The following is a 15,968-nucleotide window of genomic DNA, read 5'->3' as shown; positions in this document are numbered from 1 at the left end:
TTGACAGATATTTCCTTTCAGTCTTATAAAGCATGTGTGTAAAAAATGAGAGAAATAACTCATAAACTTTATCTTTCATTGCTGCCTCTTTCTCCAATGGTGATAGTAGAGATACCATGGAGAAAAAAAAACACTTTAAAATCTTTTGTGTGCAGTACATCCTTCACACAAAATCATGTAAATTTTGACTGAACCAGCAAAACTCACATTGTATAAGCTCTGCTGGTTTACTGGTTCATTATGTGTCCATTCTAAATTGTGAAATAAATTTTTTAACCTGTGATAATTTCATACTGGGAAGCAGTATGCCAGAGTTCTACAAAACAAGGCAGTTGAAAGACAAATTAAATAAAAGCAAGGTTTCCTAAACTCTTCTATAAAGCTGTGAGTCATGAATTCTGAATTACCTCAGAGTGGTAAATAAATAATCACTACTAAATACAGATAATGTGTTAAACAGCTAAAGCTAGTAAATCACTAGTGACAGAGAGCCTTAAGGTAAATTCCTCTTACATTGGCACAGCCCTTTCTCAGAATGTTGTGGTTTTATGTCTTCAGAAACATACAATGAATTGTACAATTGGTTACTCAGTGTTAAAATCATTTATAAAATACACAAATCTCCATCACTTGACTGCATTTACATATTGGCGTAGATTTTGCTGAATAATGGATCTCACTGGCAGAGCTAAAGACTTGGTGCACAGACACTGAAGTGATGGGCACCACAGAAATACGTAGAAAAGACTGATCAAACAATAAGAATCCTCTCCACTATGGAATTTCAAGCTATCAAGCTATCAAGCAAAACCAATCTTGGGTCTCCTGGCCAAAAAAACAAAACAAAACAAAACAAAATTATATAACACAGACAACACCACGTTTTAGATACATAAATTGTCCAAAACATGGAGAGTAGCTTGATAAGACATGTACAAGATCCTTCTTTTGCATGTAATTGTAGACATTTTTTAACAGGAGCTAAAAGCAAACTGTCAGAGTTGGTGTCTCCCAAAGACAATTCATTGTAGGACTGACTAGCTAAAATCACCATTTAAATGCAAGCCCAAAACCAAAATAGGCTGTTGGGTGAACTTTCGTTTTTGAACTGATAAAAAAACTATGGCTTGTGGTATTTCAGATTGCCAACCCCTTTTATAAATGTTTTTATAGTACAGATTAAATTTAAGAAACCAAATTCATAGTTTTTAAACAATGTGCCATAGTGGTATTTCCAGGAGAGTATCCAAAGTATATAAGGGACAAATCCTGAGCTAAACATTTTATTCTTCTGCTTCTTCTTGTATTGTGGAAGTTCATTTGTTCTTTTCCAAGTTTCATTTGAAAGTAACTTTGAATTTTTCAAATGCAATAAAAACATTCTTAGGAAGCAATAATAAAAAATAGAAACTATGTCCCAAGTTATTCTAAGTTATTCTGCAAATATTATTCAGATCAAGTGAAAACCTGACTAAAAACACCCCCCAGAATAAGCAGTATTTATCTAGAACTGCAGTAAGCTATTGCACATACTAAAGAATCAGATAAATTACTGCTCATGCTAGATTGACACTGACATAAATTTTCAGCTCTATAAACTTAATATCAAAACTTTTAAAATGGTGGCATCTCTGAAGAATTCAATCAAATATCCTGCATTGAATAGGCTGGCTGCATGTGTTGCGGAAAAGAAAACCAAAACCCAAGGAGGTTCCAGATGTTGGTTCGAGTGTAATTTTTGTTATTAAACATGGGTTTGCAATAGAAGCTTCTACAAGGACTTGCACATAACCATGACTGATGGATGTACTTGTAGGCTGTTCAGTTAGCTCCATCAGCTCACTCAAACATATTTTGAACAGATTATGTACTGCAGTACTTCGTAGACCATACATTAAACAAGAGACTTTGCTCTGAGGCGCTGCTTCCCATATTCCATGGGGAAAAGGAAGCAGGAAAAAACAAAACTCATAGAGTTCGACAGCTACTGAGGCAACACTTGCCATTTACAATATAAGCCCAAATATTTTTGCAACACAACTATATATTAATTTAATAAAATACACAATATAGCTCTTATACACTCAACAATTTGGCTCATATGCACTGAATCTGCAATAAATCAATAAAAATATGTCATTTGATGTAAACACACTGAATCTTCTTACATTTGCACATTTAAATGACCATGTGATTTTCGTGGATGTCTGACATTTTCACTTTCCTGAGCTATTTTAGTGTCCACAAATGAATAAAAAAGTGTTAATAATGTTAATTTCTTTTCTGTATTACCATTAAGGTAACTCTTTCCTTCCCAAACTTTATTTCACTCCCTTTTATTTTTTTTTTTAACTTATCACTAACTATTTATAGCTTTGTTGGACACTAAAATGCTAAATAGATATTAAAATCTTTTTTTTTTTTTTCCATTTCATCAAGTGAATTAGCTTATGTGTGTGCAGGACAAGATGGACTATATAATCTTACATTTAACCTTAATATGATATGTAGTGTTTCATTAATGATGAGGATATGTTTTCTTGAATAATGATCTGGAATGGTTCTTTTTGTTCTATTGTTCTTTTTTCTTTTTTTTTTTTTTTTGTATTTCATATTTGTGGCAGATAACTTTGTACATAAATGTTTACCACAAATGAATGTTAATGTTTGGTGTCACTTGGACTACTACAAGAACTCTTTATAGGACTTTCAGTAGAAGCCTGTGGTGGCTGCTGGAAATTCACCACAGATCAGCATTATTCAACCCTGTTTTTCTTGGGGTTTATACGTAAACAGTAAAGTCAGCATCAGCTATTGAGGACAGTCTTAAAGAATCAGACGTATTTCCATTCCATCTTTCTCACACCTTCCTATGAGATTGTCAAAATGGCACTGTCTTTCCTTCTTTCATTTTGTTCTTGGTGTACTTGACTCTGTCCTAATGAAAGTTTGGTCAAAATGAAACCAGTGTTATCTGTCAAAAAGAAAGAGCAGTGAAAAGAACATACTTGTGGGCACTTCAGATGTTCACTAAAAGCCTTAAAGCAGCATTGGTCTTCCTTCATTCCTGTAATTCTGTAACAACCAGGGAATTTACTTATTTATTTACTTTCAATCAGCAGAAGAGGAATGCAACTGCCAGCCTGTCCTTATTTTCCCCCTCACTTTCTGATGGCCACAGGGTCACTTCCCCGACAGTCCTGCAAGAGCTTGTCTATTTCTCTCACAACTTCCTCGGCATCCACCGACTCCCTGCCTAGATCCCGGGCTGAACGGTCTAACTGCTCCAGAACAGAGTCCATCTCACTGGAGTCTCGGCTCACTCGGGAGTGCACGTCTGCAAAGGCCCTAGCCATCTGATCTGATGCAATGAAGGAAGCGTCCTTTGACTGTTTACTGGGCGATAGATACTGACTGTCAGTTGACAAGTACTGGCTGCTTGGTTCAGCCAAGGCTCCTGATTTCACTTCACAACCATCCAGTGGTCCTTTTGTTGAGGTGCAAGGCTCAATGCATGTCTTGGTTGGGCTGCTCGATGCTGAGGGAACCTCCTGAAGGAGAGGACTCAGGGCACGTTTGGCTTTTAAGTAAGGTTTAACATTGGCAATGAGAATAGTGTGCTCTCTCTTGTCTTTCCCAAATGTACAAAAAGTCTTTTTCCCAGTGGGATTCACAGTTTCGTATGTCTCAGTCTCAACGTTAGCTTCAACTGTGGGTACAAAGAGATTTGTGCGATAATCTGCATTCTCAGCCTGACTGGCTGCAGGGAACTGTGGCATCCAACACCTGTCAGAATGACCAAGCACTCTGCATTCATCTGTGCAGTTAACACATTCTTCTTGTTCTGCAAAACAAAGGAGAAAGAGAAAAAAACCTCTAATTATAAGTGGATTTATTTAGGCTAATGAATAGGCGATGATCATCACGTGATGGGTTTACTTGACATCTGGTTTCTTAATTATGGAGAAAAAGAAGAAGCTATAATTAAAATATTTCAGAAGGTTTGCATAAACCTGTTAGTTGAGACAATAGATTTATTTAACTCTGTTCTCCACATATTAAAGCATTCACACAACCCAATGGAAGTATAAAGGGGTCATTAGAGACTCATTCTCAGTGGAATTGAGCTTCATCTGTAAACTAATCTGCTGCAGAAATCTTTTAGGCTTTATTCTGTAAAACTCATACTAGAAAAGAGTGAACAGTACTTAGGGAACTCAAAAGGAATTATAAGGATTAATTTCTCAAATCAAATAACTGAGCAGCGACTGCCTTTCTGAAAATACAAACACTTCATAAAAATCAGCAAGATGTTTTTTCTTTTTTTGTCACCTCCATTTTATTTGTAATTGTTATGTTGTGTGACAGTCACAAAATAAAAAGGTTTTCTTGAAAAGCTTATTTTTCCTGCTGAGAACAAAGAACTAGAATCTTCCATCAGTATGCATTAAATATAAGCTTGTCAAAAAGCACATATTGCAATTTTATTAGACATGAGTATGGATCATGTAATCAGTTTTCCCCTTTTTTGTTTTGGTGCAACTAAGTGAAAATGGATTTGCTCAATACATACAATTTGGAAGAATGACAAATGGTGACACACTATTTGAACTGATGATGTTTTCAGATAGGATTTCTATATCCTTATTTCTTTCAAAGAATATAGTTAAATGAGATTCCCTTGCTACACTTTTAGAACATAGTTTTGGTACTTCCTATTCTACAATTCAAAGAAAACTTTCTGTTTTAAAAACCTTGGCTTGTGTGTAATTTGCATTAAATATATTACATTTGGGCCAATATTTACTGTCTTATAATTGTACTTGTAGCTCTAACCAACCATCAGGAACAAGAAAAACAATAAATAAATAAATAATATAATATAAATAATATAATTTAGTATAGTATATAAATAGTATAAATAGTATAAATCCTTTTATAAATAGTATAAATCCTTTTATCATCTCTAGGTTTCAGTTAACCATACATTGATCTTAATAATTTTGCTTTCACAAAATGGGCATATGGGTTCAATACTCATTTCTTTGAGGAATTTAGTATTTAAAAAGTGCATGGAATTCCAGTTAGACCAAAACTGTTAGCATATCTTTAAATGTAAGGATGTAACACTCATACAGGCATGCAGAACAAGTCTTCAGAAAAGCAGAAGAAACATGTTGACCCAAAGATGGGGAGAATTTAAGCAAACATCATCTTTCTAAATTAGAAAATAAATTCCTAGTAATCTTATATCACCACCTGATTAATGAATGATTGCACTGCAGAGATATGACAAAAGAAACATCAAAGATGATCTATGGGAATCCAAGAGTATAAACAGTTTTTCACATTTCTAAAAAGATATGAATAAATAGGACTAAAACTAAAATTGCTTTATGTCACAGTGATGTTAAACTGTGATAATTTGCTCAGAACTGATAGCTGTTAGTGATATAGTAGTAAGAAAAATCTCATTCTGTACATGAGCTCCCTTCCTTGAAGGCTTTAAAATCTACGTCTGGTGTAAACCCTGAAAAAATACTAAAAGCAAGTGAGAATTAGGTACAGGGACAACAGAACAAAGTGATTGTTGAGGAAAAGGATGTAACATAGGGGCCTTAAATATGAAATTCGTAGAGGTGAGTCAGCCTCAGCTGTGCATCTGGTAAAATCATGGAACAGATCTTCCTGGAAGATGTATCAAAACATGGAAGATGGGCAGGTGATTAGACACAAACAAGTCTTCACTGAGGACAGATTGTCTGGTGGCTTTCTAGGATGGAGCGAATGAATCAGTGGACATGGCAAAGCCTTTCGTAAGGCCTTTGAGATGGTCAAATATTGATATGGCCACAATATTCTTGGTGCTAAATTGGAGAATGATGGATTTGATGATGGATTGTCAGATCAATACGGTAGTGGCTGGATGGTCACATGCAAACAGCTGCAGTCAATGGCTCAATGTCCAAGTGGAAAGCATAATGAGAGGTGTCCCTCCAGGGTCCACACTGGGGCCAACATTATTTATGATCTGCATTTATGAGATAGACAATGGAACTGAGTACACCCTAGAATCATAACAAACTGAGTGGTACATCTGCTTTGCTGGAGGGAAGCAGAGGTTTCCATCAGAGGGACTTACAGGCTTGAGAGGTGGGGGCCATGTGAACACCCTGAAGTTCAACAAGTCCAAGTGCAAGATTCTGCACCTGAGTTGAAGTCAGTATCAATAAAGAATGGGGGATGGACAGATTGAGAGTAGGCCTGTTGAGAAGGATTGGGTCTTCTGGTGGATGAAAAGCTGGACATGAGCCAGCAGCGTGTGCTCACAACCCAGACAGCCAATTGTGTCCTGGGCTGCATAAACTAAAAGAAATCAGATTTAGATTGTACGTGAGGTGGAAGCTCTTTGACATGAAAGTAGGGAGACGCTGGAACAATTTCCTAGGCAAATTGTGCATGTCCCATCACTTGGGAGGTTTCAAAGTCAGGTTGGACAGGACCTTGAGCAACCTGATCTAGTGAGGGACATTCCTGCCCATGGTAGATATTTCAAGGTCCTTTCTGATGCAAACCATTAAATGATTCTGTGATCTCCAAAGAAAACTAATCCACATGCTGGTTTTAGTATCCAATAAAAACTAAAATTATCATGATGAAAAGCAGGAGTAAAATAACCCCTACCTTAGGACTGTAACAAAGTGACAGAACTGAAAAGATTTTGAGGAAGAAATTTAAGTTTGTGGTGTTTGATTTTATTTCACTTGACTGAGATAGCATTGGCATGCATAACCACAGAGACAACATATGTGTGGCAATTGCTTAATGAAATGGGAGCCATACAAATGAAGGACATAGCTATACACCTCATTCCACCCATTAGTTCACCTCCACTAAAGTTCTCTGTATCTAGTTTTCTGGAGCTTCTACAGCATCAAACAGCTGCTGCTTTAAAACAGCCAAGGGAAACTGCTACTCTCACACTCTCTCTCTCTAAAAAAAAAAATAAATCCCAAAGAAACCAAACTACCTCCTCCTGCTCAAAAAAAAACCCCACCTCACTCAGAAACATAAAACTCTGCAAAACAAACCAAATCTATGTATTTTTAAAGACATCTTCATCTTCCGGATTCTTCAGAGTAGACTTGTGACAAGCTCAGCCTCTAACTTTAAAAATGGACTTACAGAAATAAGAGAAATAGGTACTCTCTTCAGGATTTTCCCTAACAATATCTAAAGTTATTTTTTGTTTCATATGGAATTCACGACAATTCTGAGTAAATACTTTTTGGCACTTTTAAAAGTTTACCTAAACAACTTATCCAACTAACTTTTATGTTGTATGCTTAACTATCCTTTGTATGGATATTTGTAAACAATTTTGTTGCTTTATAACAAAAGACAAAAAAGAAAGCCCTGCTGCACATTAGCTACCATAAAATGCTCAGAATTGCACAATCAAGAGACCAGTACTCTTCTCTGCTCCTTTCTTTTCAATTACTCTATCAAAGCAAGATCCCTCTTTGCTTTTTCCTTTCTCACAAAAAATAGCCCAAACATTACAGTCTATTTCATTATACCACAAAAAAAGCAATCTGTAGCAGAAAAATTCTTTCTGTCTTTCAAGTAGTAGTTCTATGTCATATTATCTTAAAATAAATAAATATTCATAGAGATATATATATGATCCTCTGCTCTGTACATTGACAACACACACACATATATATGCATAAATATATCTATATGAAATATAGAACTAAGAAATTCTATTTTCACACTGACTTTTTTTCTAAAACTCAACTGAACTGTATTTCTTTTAAAAAATAAATATTCCCTAAACTAAGATTGAAACAAACAAGCTCAGATGAAAGGTAAAGTTCAGAGAAGTTCTCAGTCACTGGAAATAAGTACTGCAAACTTATTCAGTAGGTATTCTGTTTTGTGCCAAAAACTATGCTTTGAGACTTTCAACACTCATTAGGTTAATTTATTATTACCAAGTTATGTTTGAAGATATATATTAGCTCTCATACACATGCATACATATATATTGGTATGAGGAGGGGTCTTTCACAGTGTTTAGATTATTCATTACTGCCAAGAAAAATACAAAGTTTGCTGGCAATCTCTAACTAAAAGAGATATATGCAATAGCATATATTTGTTATGTATATAATGCATGCTCTATTGTCTTTCCCCTTCTCATTTCCTGTATTTGTTAAAGCAATTTTTATACTTGCATTCCTACTCACTGTATTGACTAACTTTCCATTTCTGCTCCATGGACATGGTAGCAGTGACTGAGTTAAATATGAAGCCAAAAAACCACCAAAAAATACATGGAATGACCTTGACTTGAAACCCACCTGCATTGCATGAGTTTTGTTCCTCTAGCATTGAAAATCTCTGCCTTTGCATTTCATTCTTTTATGTCACATCATAGGGAATGGATTTTGAGTATTGATTATCATACATTATAAGCTGCTTGTCTCACCATTAGCCTGTAATTTTGACTGCTACGGCAACCACACAGTGAAGAAAATCAAACAGGGATTTTTGTACTAGTAGCAGAAACTACAAACACACAGTGAACTATCACCACCAAGGGCCAAATTAGGACATAAGAGAAAATAGAATCAATTTAAAGGTAAATATATAAATATATATATATATATGTAAAATAGGTTATATGCTGTGCTGTACAGAAGATGTGCTGGTAGAGTGATATGCACCATCAGTCTTTATCTCTGTGCTTGTCTCCCTCCCGTTGAAAATAAACCCTTAACAGTGCATGTGTGTACAATAAACAGAAGCAGTCTAGAGGTTTTCCTAACTCTCTGGAGCTTTAAGGGTAAACAGTCAGAAGTGCTTTATGCACTTAGGGGAGAACATACACTAAAATAGGACTGCTAAATTGTCAGCCATAGAAAGAAAAGGAAACAAGATATCTGTAAACAACCATTGCCTGGATAGGAAACGTATTCTGGATGGAAATTCAGAGATGGTGTAGGATGAAAGTTATATTGGCAACATATAAAATGTAATGCAAGGTATGTATTTTGGCACAGCAGAAGATATATCTTATATATTTTATTCTATTACAAGATGAGTTATATTTAATATCTGCCTTTTATAGCAAGCTAAGAGAAAAAGATTCTTTTATTGTGGTATCTACAATTTCCTACACTTTCTTTATAAATATTGAACAAAATTAATTATGGGCACTGATTTTACCCTAAATATATTGCACTATGAAATTAATTAATTAATGTTTTAGACAGCTGGCTCCTTTCAATGGCTAAAACAGATCTCTTATTTTGACTCACTAGTTATATGAAATTTGCATAACAACAAAAAAGAAGAAGCTCAATAATTTTTTTTTTTAACAGTAAGTCAGTGGAAAAATCGAGTCAGTAAATACAATGTTTTCTGCAATTTAACTGGTCCCTAATTATTTAAATTATACATACATACAATGCAAAAAACCAAATTTAAGCTAAACCTCAGCATGTAAACAATTCCAATAAATATTTTATGTACTATACTTATAGGATGTAGAACACTATAGTCTGTATTTAAGTACTCCATACAATTTAATACTAAATGTCAAGATTCCCATGTATGGGAAATCAGACTATAAATACATGTATATACACATATGCTTATATATATTTATGTAAATAAATGAATCTATGTATATTTAAAGTCTGATTACCCCTATAAAGAAGTCTGGATATATAAATAGGCATAGACTTAGACCTACAGCTAGATCTGTGCCATCTTATTCCTCAAAAAACCTGTAAACTATTTTATCAAATTTTATTTGGAGTTAAACAAGGCAGACAGAGTAAGATCATTATAATTTATAAGATTTTAACTGATTGTCATTCAAGTGCATTCTTTCCTAAGAACTTACTCACAAAATATTTTAAAATGTAGCTTTTTATTGCCATTTGTTCATGGATAAAGACTAAATAAGAATATGGCTAGCTGATAATAAATAAATTAAATATTTTAAAATAACAGTAGCTTTTGTTATTTTTAACTGCCCTAGGAAAGCTGTCTTTCAGATATCCTTTTTTCTTTTCAGTGGGGGATGTCTAGTTTTTGCTATTGCATAAACACCTTACTTTACTATTTTTTAAATTCCTTTCTTTGAATGTAGAAGCTAAAAATAAGCCTTAATTGTCAGGGATGCTTCATAGGTTGATTCCCTTGACTGGAATGACTATCAACTAACAGGTCCGAATAAAAACTAAACCAGAGCACCCATTTCAAAATATATGCTGCCTTCTTTTTGAAAGCATTCAGTTTCACAATACCTTTACTTTTTAAATGCTATATTCTTCATTGCTTTACAGAGAATAGTAAAGCACATAAAAATGTGTGATGACCCGTTTTTCACATGACAAAGATCTGTCTATGAATGCATACACTGAGTTCACACTGACTTGTGTAGGAGATCAACATTGATGTTGTGAATTTTTGTTCATTACTGAAAGTATTTCCATTTAGAATTTACTCAGTTATGAAAAAAAGTGTAAAATTCCCTGCAGCTTATATTTCCCTGGTCTAACCAAAAACACAGTATTCTTTACTCTGAGGGTGGTGAGGCACTGGAGCAGGTTGTCCCATTCCTGGAAGTGTCCAAGGCCAGGCTGGGTTGGATTTTGAGCAACCTGGCTTAGTGGATGGTGTCCCTGCCCATGATAGGGCAGTTGGAACTAGCTGATCTTTAAGATCCTTTACAACTCAAACCATTCTATGACTTTATTTAAAAAAGCTCCAGCAACACCAGTACATGTTTTAGACTAATAAAAAAATGCTATGCTTCATATTTTTAATACCTTAAATAGATATGAAAGATCTGTATTTTCCGTACATATGTGTAAGCAGATGGACAATAAATGCCACATAATATCTAACAGAGGATGTAATTAACTCCGCTTTTCAGAACTTCAGGAATTCCTAAAATATGACCAGAAAACGTGGCTTATTTTTTTTTTTTTTTTTTTTTTTTTTTTTTAATTGAGACAGGCAATTGCCTTTACTAAAGAACTGGAAAGGCTATAAGTAGATATTTATTACAGGAGACAAATAATGTGTGCTTTGGAATGTCCTAAACACTGGGTCTATATGACATTTCTATTGAGAACAATCAGCTAAAGCACTACCTCTGTGGTTGGATTTCTGTTTAATTACAATTGATTTTGACATAAATGAGCAGAGATAAACAAATACTTCTATACTTCTCTTGCTGTTATTAAACAGAGCTGTCTCCTATCTGAGTATTTATATTGGCTTGTCTGTTTAAAGGCTCCTTTCAGTCAGGCAAAGCAATTATGTAGCTCAGATTAGCAAAACAACTGGCAGTAAAATGAGAGTGGACTGCCACATTTGTAAACCTCTTGGATCCCATGTTTTTCTCCTGATATTATAAATACAAGTTTCTGAGGTCTATAATCCTTACACAGTTTCCCACAGGTGGTGTTGGGTTTTTGTTTAGTTGATTTTGCTTGTTTTCTAGATACAGGATAAAGACAATATATATTTTATATTGTTATGACATAAAACACTTCAAAAGCCATAAAAGCATGATGACCTATGGATTTAATTCTAGTTCACATTTGTTCCAGACAATAAATATTGGAGGAATATTTCAGGATTACAGGGAGCACTATGAAAATTAAAACATTTCGTACAGAAGCATGCTTTAATTAAATTATTACAATTTAATGACAATCACATATTTTTATTAAAAACAATATAAGAGAAGAAAAATATTTGTGTTACCTGAAAATTTTCCATCCTCACAGCGGGCTGGTCCACAGATCCCAACAATGGGTCTTTGGCCTCTGCCTTGCTGTTCTGGAGGCAAATCAGACCTGTGAGTCACAGACAGGGATAGGCTCTGCTTCCAAAATTCACAACAATATCAAAACTTCTGCAGGAGAAAAACAACTTCTACCTGTGACCCAGACACAGCTCAACAGCCCTTGAAACTTTTCACTAGTTTTCTCAATGGTACAAATACACAATTCTATAGTTGGCAGTGAACTGAAAACTTCTAACTAGTAAAAAGTATGTCTCATTCCTGCCTAATAGAGGAGAAAGAAGAAAATGGATGCCTAGTCTTGATTTCCACTGTTTGCCCATGAGTTGACTGGCTCTGACTCTAATTTGCAATGAAAAGACCATACAACAGTCACAAAACAGTGATTTTGGTCTCTTCCCCATCCCACATAAGAAAGTCTTCCTAGCCCAGGGCTGCAGGTGGAAAATGTACAAAGGCTAGCTGTGCCAGCCCTTCACTTAGCTGAGAAGCTACTGGGAAATTTTAGCGACACGACACATTGATAATTTTAAACTGTAAATCTTTGTTCTAGAGCCCCAAGCTGTTTCCTGAGAAAGAAGGAAAACTAAACTGCAGTAATTAACAGAACAGGACAGCCTCGTGGATCTTTTGGAAAGCACATTTTTAATATTGCATATTTTCACTCTTGATCAAGGCAGTGCAAAAAATATTACAGTGGGATTGTTTCAGCATTAGCATCTACAAAAGCAATGATTCTTAAATCTGAAAGTTAACTGAATTTGTGTAATCATTTGCACAATTTGCATGATATTCACATTTTTTTTACTAACTTTATTGTTAGCTAGTCATAATTATAGTATCAATGATTTCCATATCTAAATTGCAGCACTTAGTAAATGCTGCATATTGTAGTGTGGCAATGCTTATAATCTAGTCATTAACCAGGACCATTGTGAGCCTGCCCATACAAATATTAGCAGATTGTATAGTTAGAGACAAAAGGTAACAAGTGATTATAACAAACAAAAGCAATGAATGGGAAGAAAAGACAACATTAATGAAAATATAATCATGCTGTTGACATTTCCTAAAAAATACGAATATAAAAGCTCCATAATTTAAAGGAGCTATCTCCATCTGTCAGACCATTGAGCCACCAGCGATGAGCTATATGTTACACCACTGAACTTTCCTTGCCAGTTGCCAATTATCTCAGCATACAAATCTTTAATTAGAAGATACCAAGCTTTTTGCTTTGCAAGCTTGCCTCAAATTGGGATATGACAACTTGTTTACAGATATTGACTGAGGAGGGTGCCACTGAGGAGAGAGACATGACAGGTTTCTGAATAAATCTCTGTATTCTTTTGATGGCTCTGTTTACATCCTGACTGCAGGTAGACTCTGTTTAATGGAAGTCTGTCAGCCTCTGTGTAGAAGCCTGTTGTAGGAAACAAAATCAATGCAGTAACACTTTTCAAATGCTACCTGTTTTCCTTTGCAAAGTCTCATAAAAATAATTACAAAGGCTGCATGGATGCTGAACCATTCAAAATCTGAATGGCCACTTTGGTGAAAGAGAGTATTTTTCCTCCACATTCCTGCCAATATGCCTGGATTTACATTCAAAATCTCTTTTAACAGCCATAATGAGACCACGTGGGTTTTATGCTGACAGATGGAAAACCCTACAGGGTATCATACTCTGCTTCAAGGGTTGATGTCTTAAGCAGGTCATATACTTTGGACTTCATGGAAGGTTTACAGTGCATCTGACAGAATAAGAGAAGAGCACTCTTCATGATGCTGCTTTCAGAAGAACCTTTAGGTTGTCTAGACATCTTAAGGAGTTCTCACTTGGACATAGAGATGCAGAAATATCTTCTTATAAAAGAAAGGAACTTTTAAGAGTTTCATGTAGAGTCCTCCCCATGCTAAGTAACAAATTCATTATCATATGATTAGAGGGTCCCTTAGACTGTTATTTAGAAGATTTCTGGTGTGTTGTTACCACTTTCCAAAGAGATTTGTAGATGGGATTACCCTTGTGTCACTTTATGAAGAACCCAAATTCTCTTAGCAATTTAAGTTTCATAATGCTATCCTACTTAACTTCCTGCCTGGATAGCGCTCCAATTAGATCAATCAGAAAGGATAATTAAGCTTGTCTTTTCCAAATCTGACTCCCTAAATATAACCAGTTTTGCAAAGAGAATTATACATGTAAACAGATTCAGGACCACATTTTCAGATTCTCCATGAACAGTGGATTAATTTCTGAAAGACACTTACTGAAGATACCTTAAGAATATTCATATCTTCCTTTACCCAGATCCTTCATCAAGAACTCTAAGTTACAGATCACCTTCTTATATTTCAAGGATTGAGGAGATTATAGATATTAACACCACTAATACAGAAGAATCTCTCCTACTAGTTACTTTTATGTGCAGCAGTTCAGCTGCTCACCTTTTTACTTGTCATCTTTTCATTTGTTATAGCTTCAATTTCTGAACTGATATCAGACTACTTTGATGCGACAAAAGACAGCTTTAAGAAAAATTGTCAATTTGGGGAATTATTTCCAAAGATGTTGTCATTATGTGTTCTTTGTTTTCACTAATATCTTCATTTTTTAAGCTTGGTAACTATTGGAAGCTATTTTTCTGGTGTCTGGCAACCTCTAATCTGAGCCATGTTCTTACAAAAAAGTGTATTCTAGTTTTGGAGATAGACTTAAAAGCTAATTACAGATATCACCAACAAGTAAGATGCAGTCAGGGTAATTTCTGTTAGCTGTGCCCTCAGCTTACTTATCTGAACACCCTACAAAGGAAACCAGCAGTGAGGCATTAGATAAGTTAAACACTGTTCTGGTAAAGCAAGTAAAAGTTGCAGCTGCTAAATTTAAAGCTATGGAAGGATTCAGAAAAAAACAGTTAACATCAATCTATTGACATTCTTTAAGAAAATCTTCACTCTGTAGAGATGATGAAGATACTGCATCCCTAGAAATGGGGAAAACCTGCTACAAAATGCAGTAAAACCTATTCTAGGTATGGATCATTGTCAATTTTCTCAGGGTATTTAAAGCAATCTTTTAATTTACTGGAACTCATCATTATGAAATTTACTTCATTTAGGGTTTCAAGTATGCTTTACAACGTTATTTTAATGGGTCCCCCTCCTCCCAGGCTTATTGTTTTATTGGAGAAAAAAGGCAAGAGACCTGCACAGTTATTATTAGCTTGAATTCTGATTATCACAGATAATGGAAAGCAGAGAAATCTGAGCCCCAATATCTACTGCATGATTCTTCAAAAAAGCCTCTGCGTTTCCTAATAAAAATGTAACTGCTTTGTTTTTCTTTAAGAAGAAGAATTTCTGTAATTCCCAAGGAGGCAAAAATAAAGCACCATATCTGAACGTAAGGCTCAGCCTGACCTTGAACAAATTCCATAAGGAATTAAGGTAAGAAAAATGTTTCTTATGGGAAAAAGAATTAAACTTTTTTGTTGTTGTTTTGTTTCCACCTGCCACACAGGTGCCTGTGCTAAGGTGTGGTATGTATACCACTTCTCAGGTACCTAAGAAACAGTCTAGCGGAGCTCTGGACTTATTTGTAAGCTCTCAAGTGACTCTGCAGTTCCAGCTGGAGATAGATACAAGGCAGCTAATTTGCTACCACCAAGGGAAAATGTTATAACATAAAAACATTCCCTCCCTTAGCTTCAAAACTGTTGAGTGCCTAGGGAGCCTGACTATTTGTAGAGCTGATACTATGCATATGCTTCCTCTGTAACTGTTACATGCATACATCTGGCATCTGTCTCTGTGTTAAACAGACTTAATTGTCCCCACTATCGCTATGTAGAAACCCTCTAACCTAGATGGGTAATGTGAAAGAAATAAATGAAAGGGTTGAGATTTTTTTTTTTTTGTGGCATTGTTTTTGCATTATTGGCAAGATTTCCAATGAACTCTGTACTACGGCTATAATAAAAATATTTTAGCTGTGCCTCCTGTGTAACTTTGGGTAGATATTATGTTCTTGTCTTAGCATGACATTTGCACTTTGAGCAGTCTTTTAATCAAATAGGGTTGTTTTAACTGGAACTCTTCTTTTCCTATTTATTCTTTTTTTGGTTTTTTT

General features: G+C 35.1%; 1 protein-coding gene across 1 annotated transcript in view; it reads right to left on the bottom strand.

The window, feature by feature from the left end:
• Positions 1–2,615: 2,615 nt before the first annotated feature.
• PCDH17 (protocadherin 17) overlaps positions 2,616–15,968 on the bottom strand; it is an 84,015-nt gene continuing 70,662 nt past the window's right edge. The window contains exon 4 of the mRNA XM_041467025.1: positions 2,616–3,844. Within this exon, the coding sequence (XP_041322959.1) occupies positions 3,162–3,844 (683 nt within the window). The 3' untranslated portion in view covers positions 2,616–3,161. The remainder of the gene's footprint in view (positions 3,845–15,968) is intronic.

Source organism: Pyrgilauda ruficollis, unplaced genomic scaffold, assembly GCF_017590135.1.
Source record: "Pyrgilauda ruficollis isolate IOZ18807 unplaced genomic scaffold, ASM1759013v1 scaffold20, whole genome shotgun sequence".
Classification (NCBI taxonomy): domain Eukaryota; kingdom Metazoa; phylum Chordata; class Aves; order Passeriformes; family Passeridae; genus Pyrgilauda; species Pyrgilauda ruficollis.
This window is presented reverse-complemented; position numbering and strand designations above follow the sequence as displayed.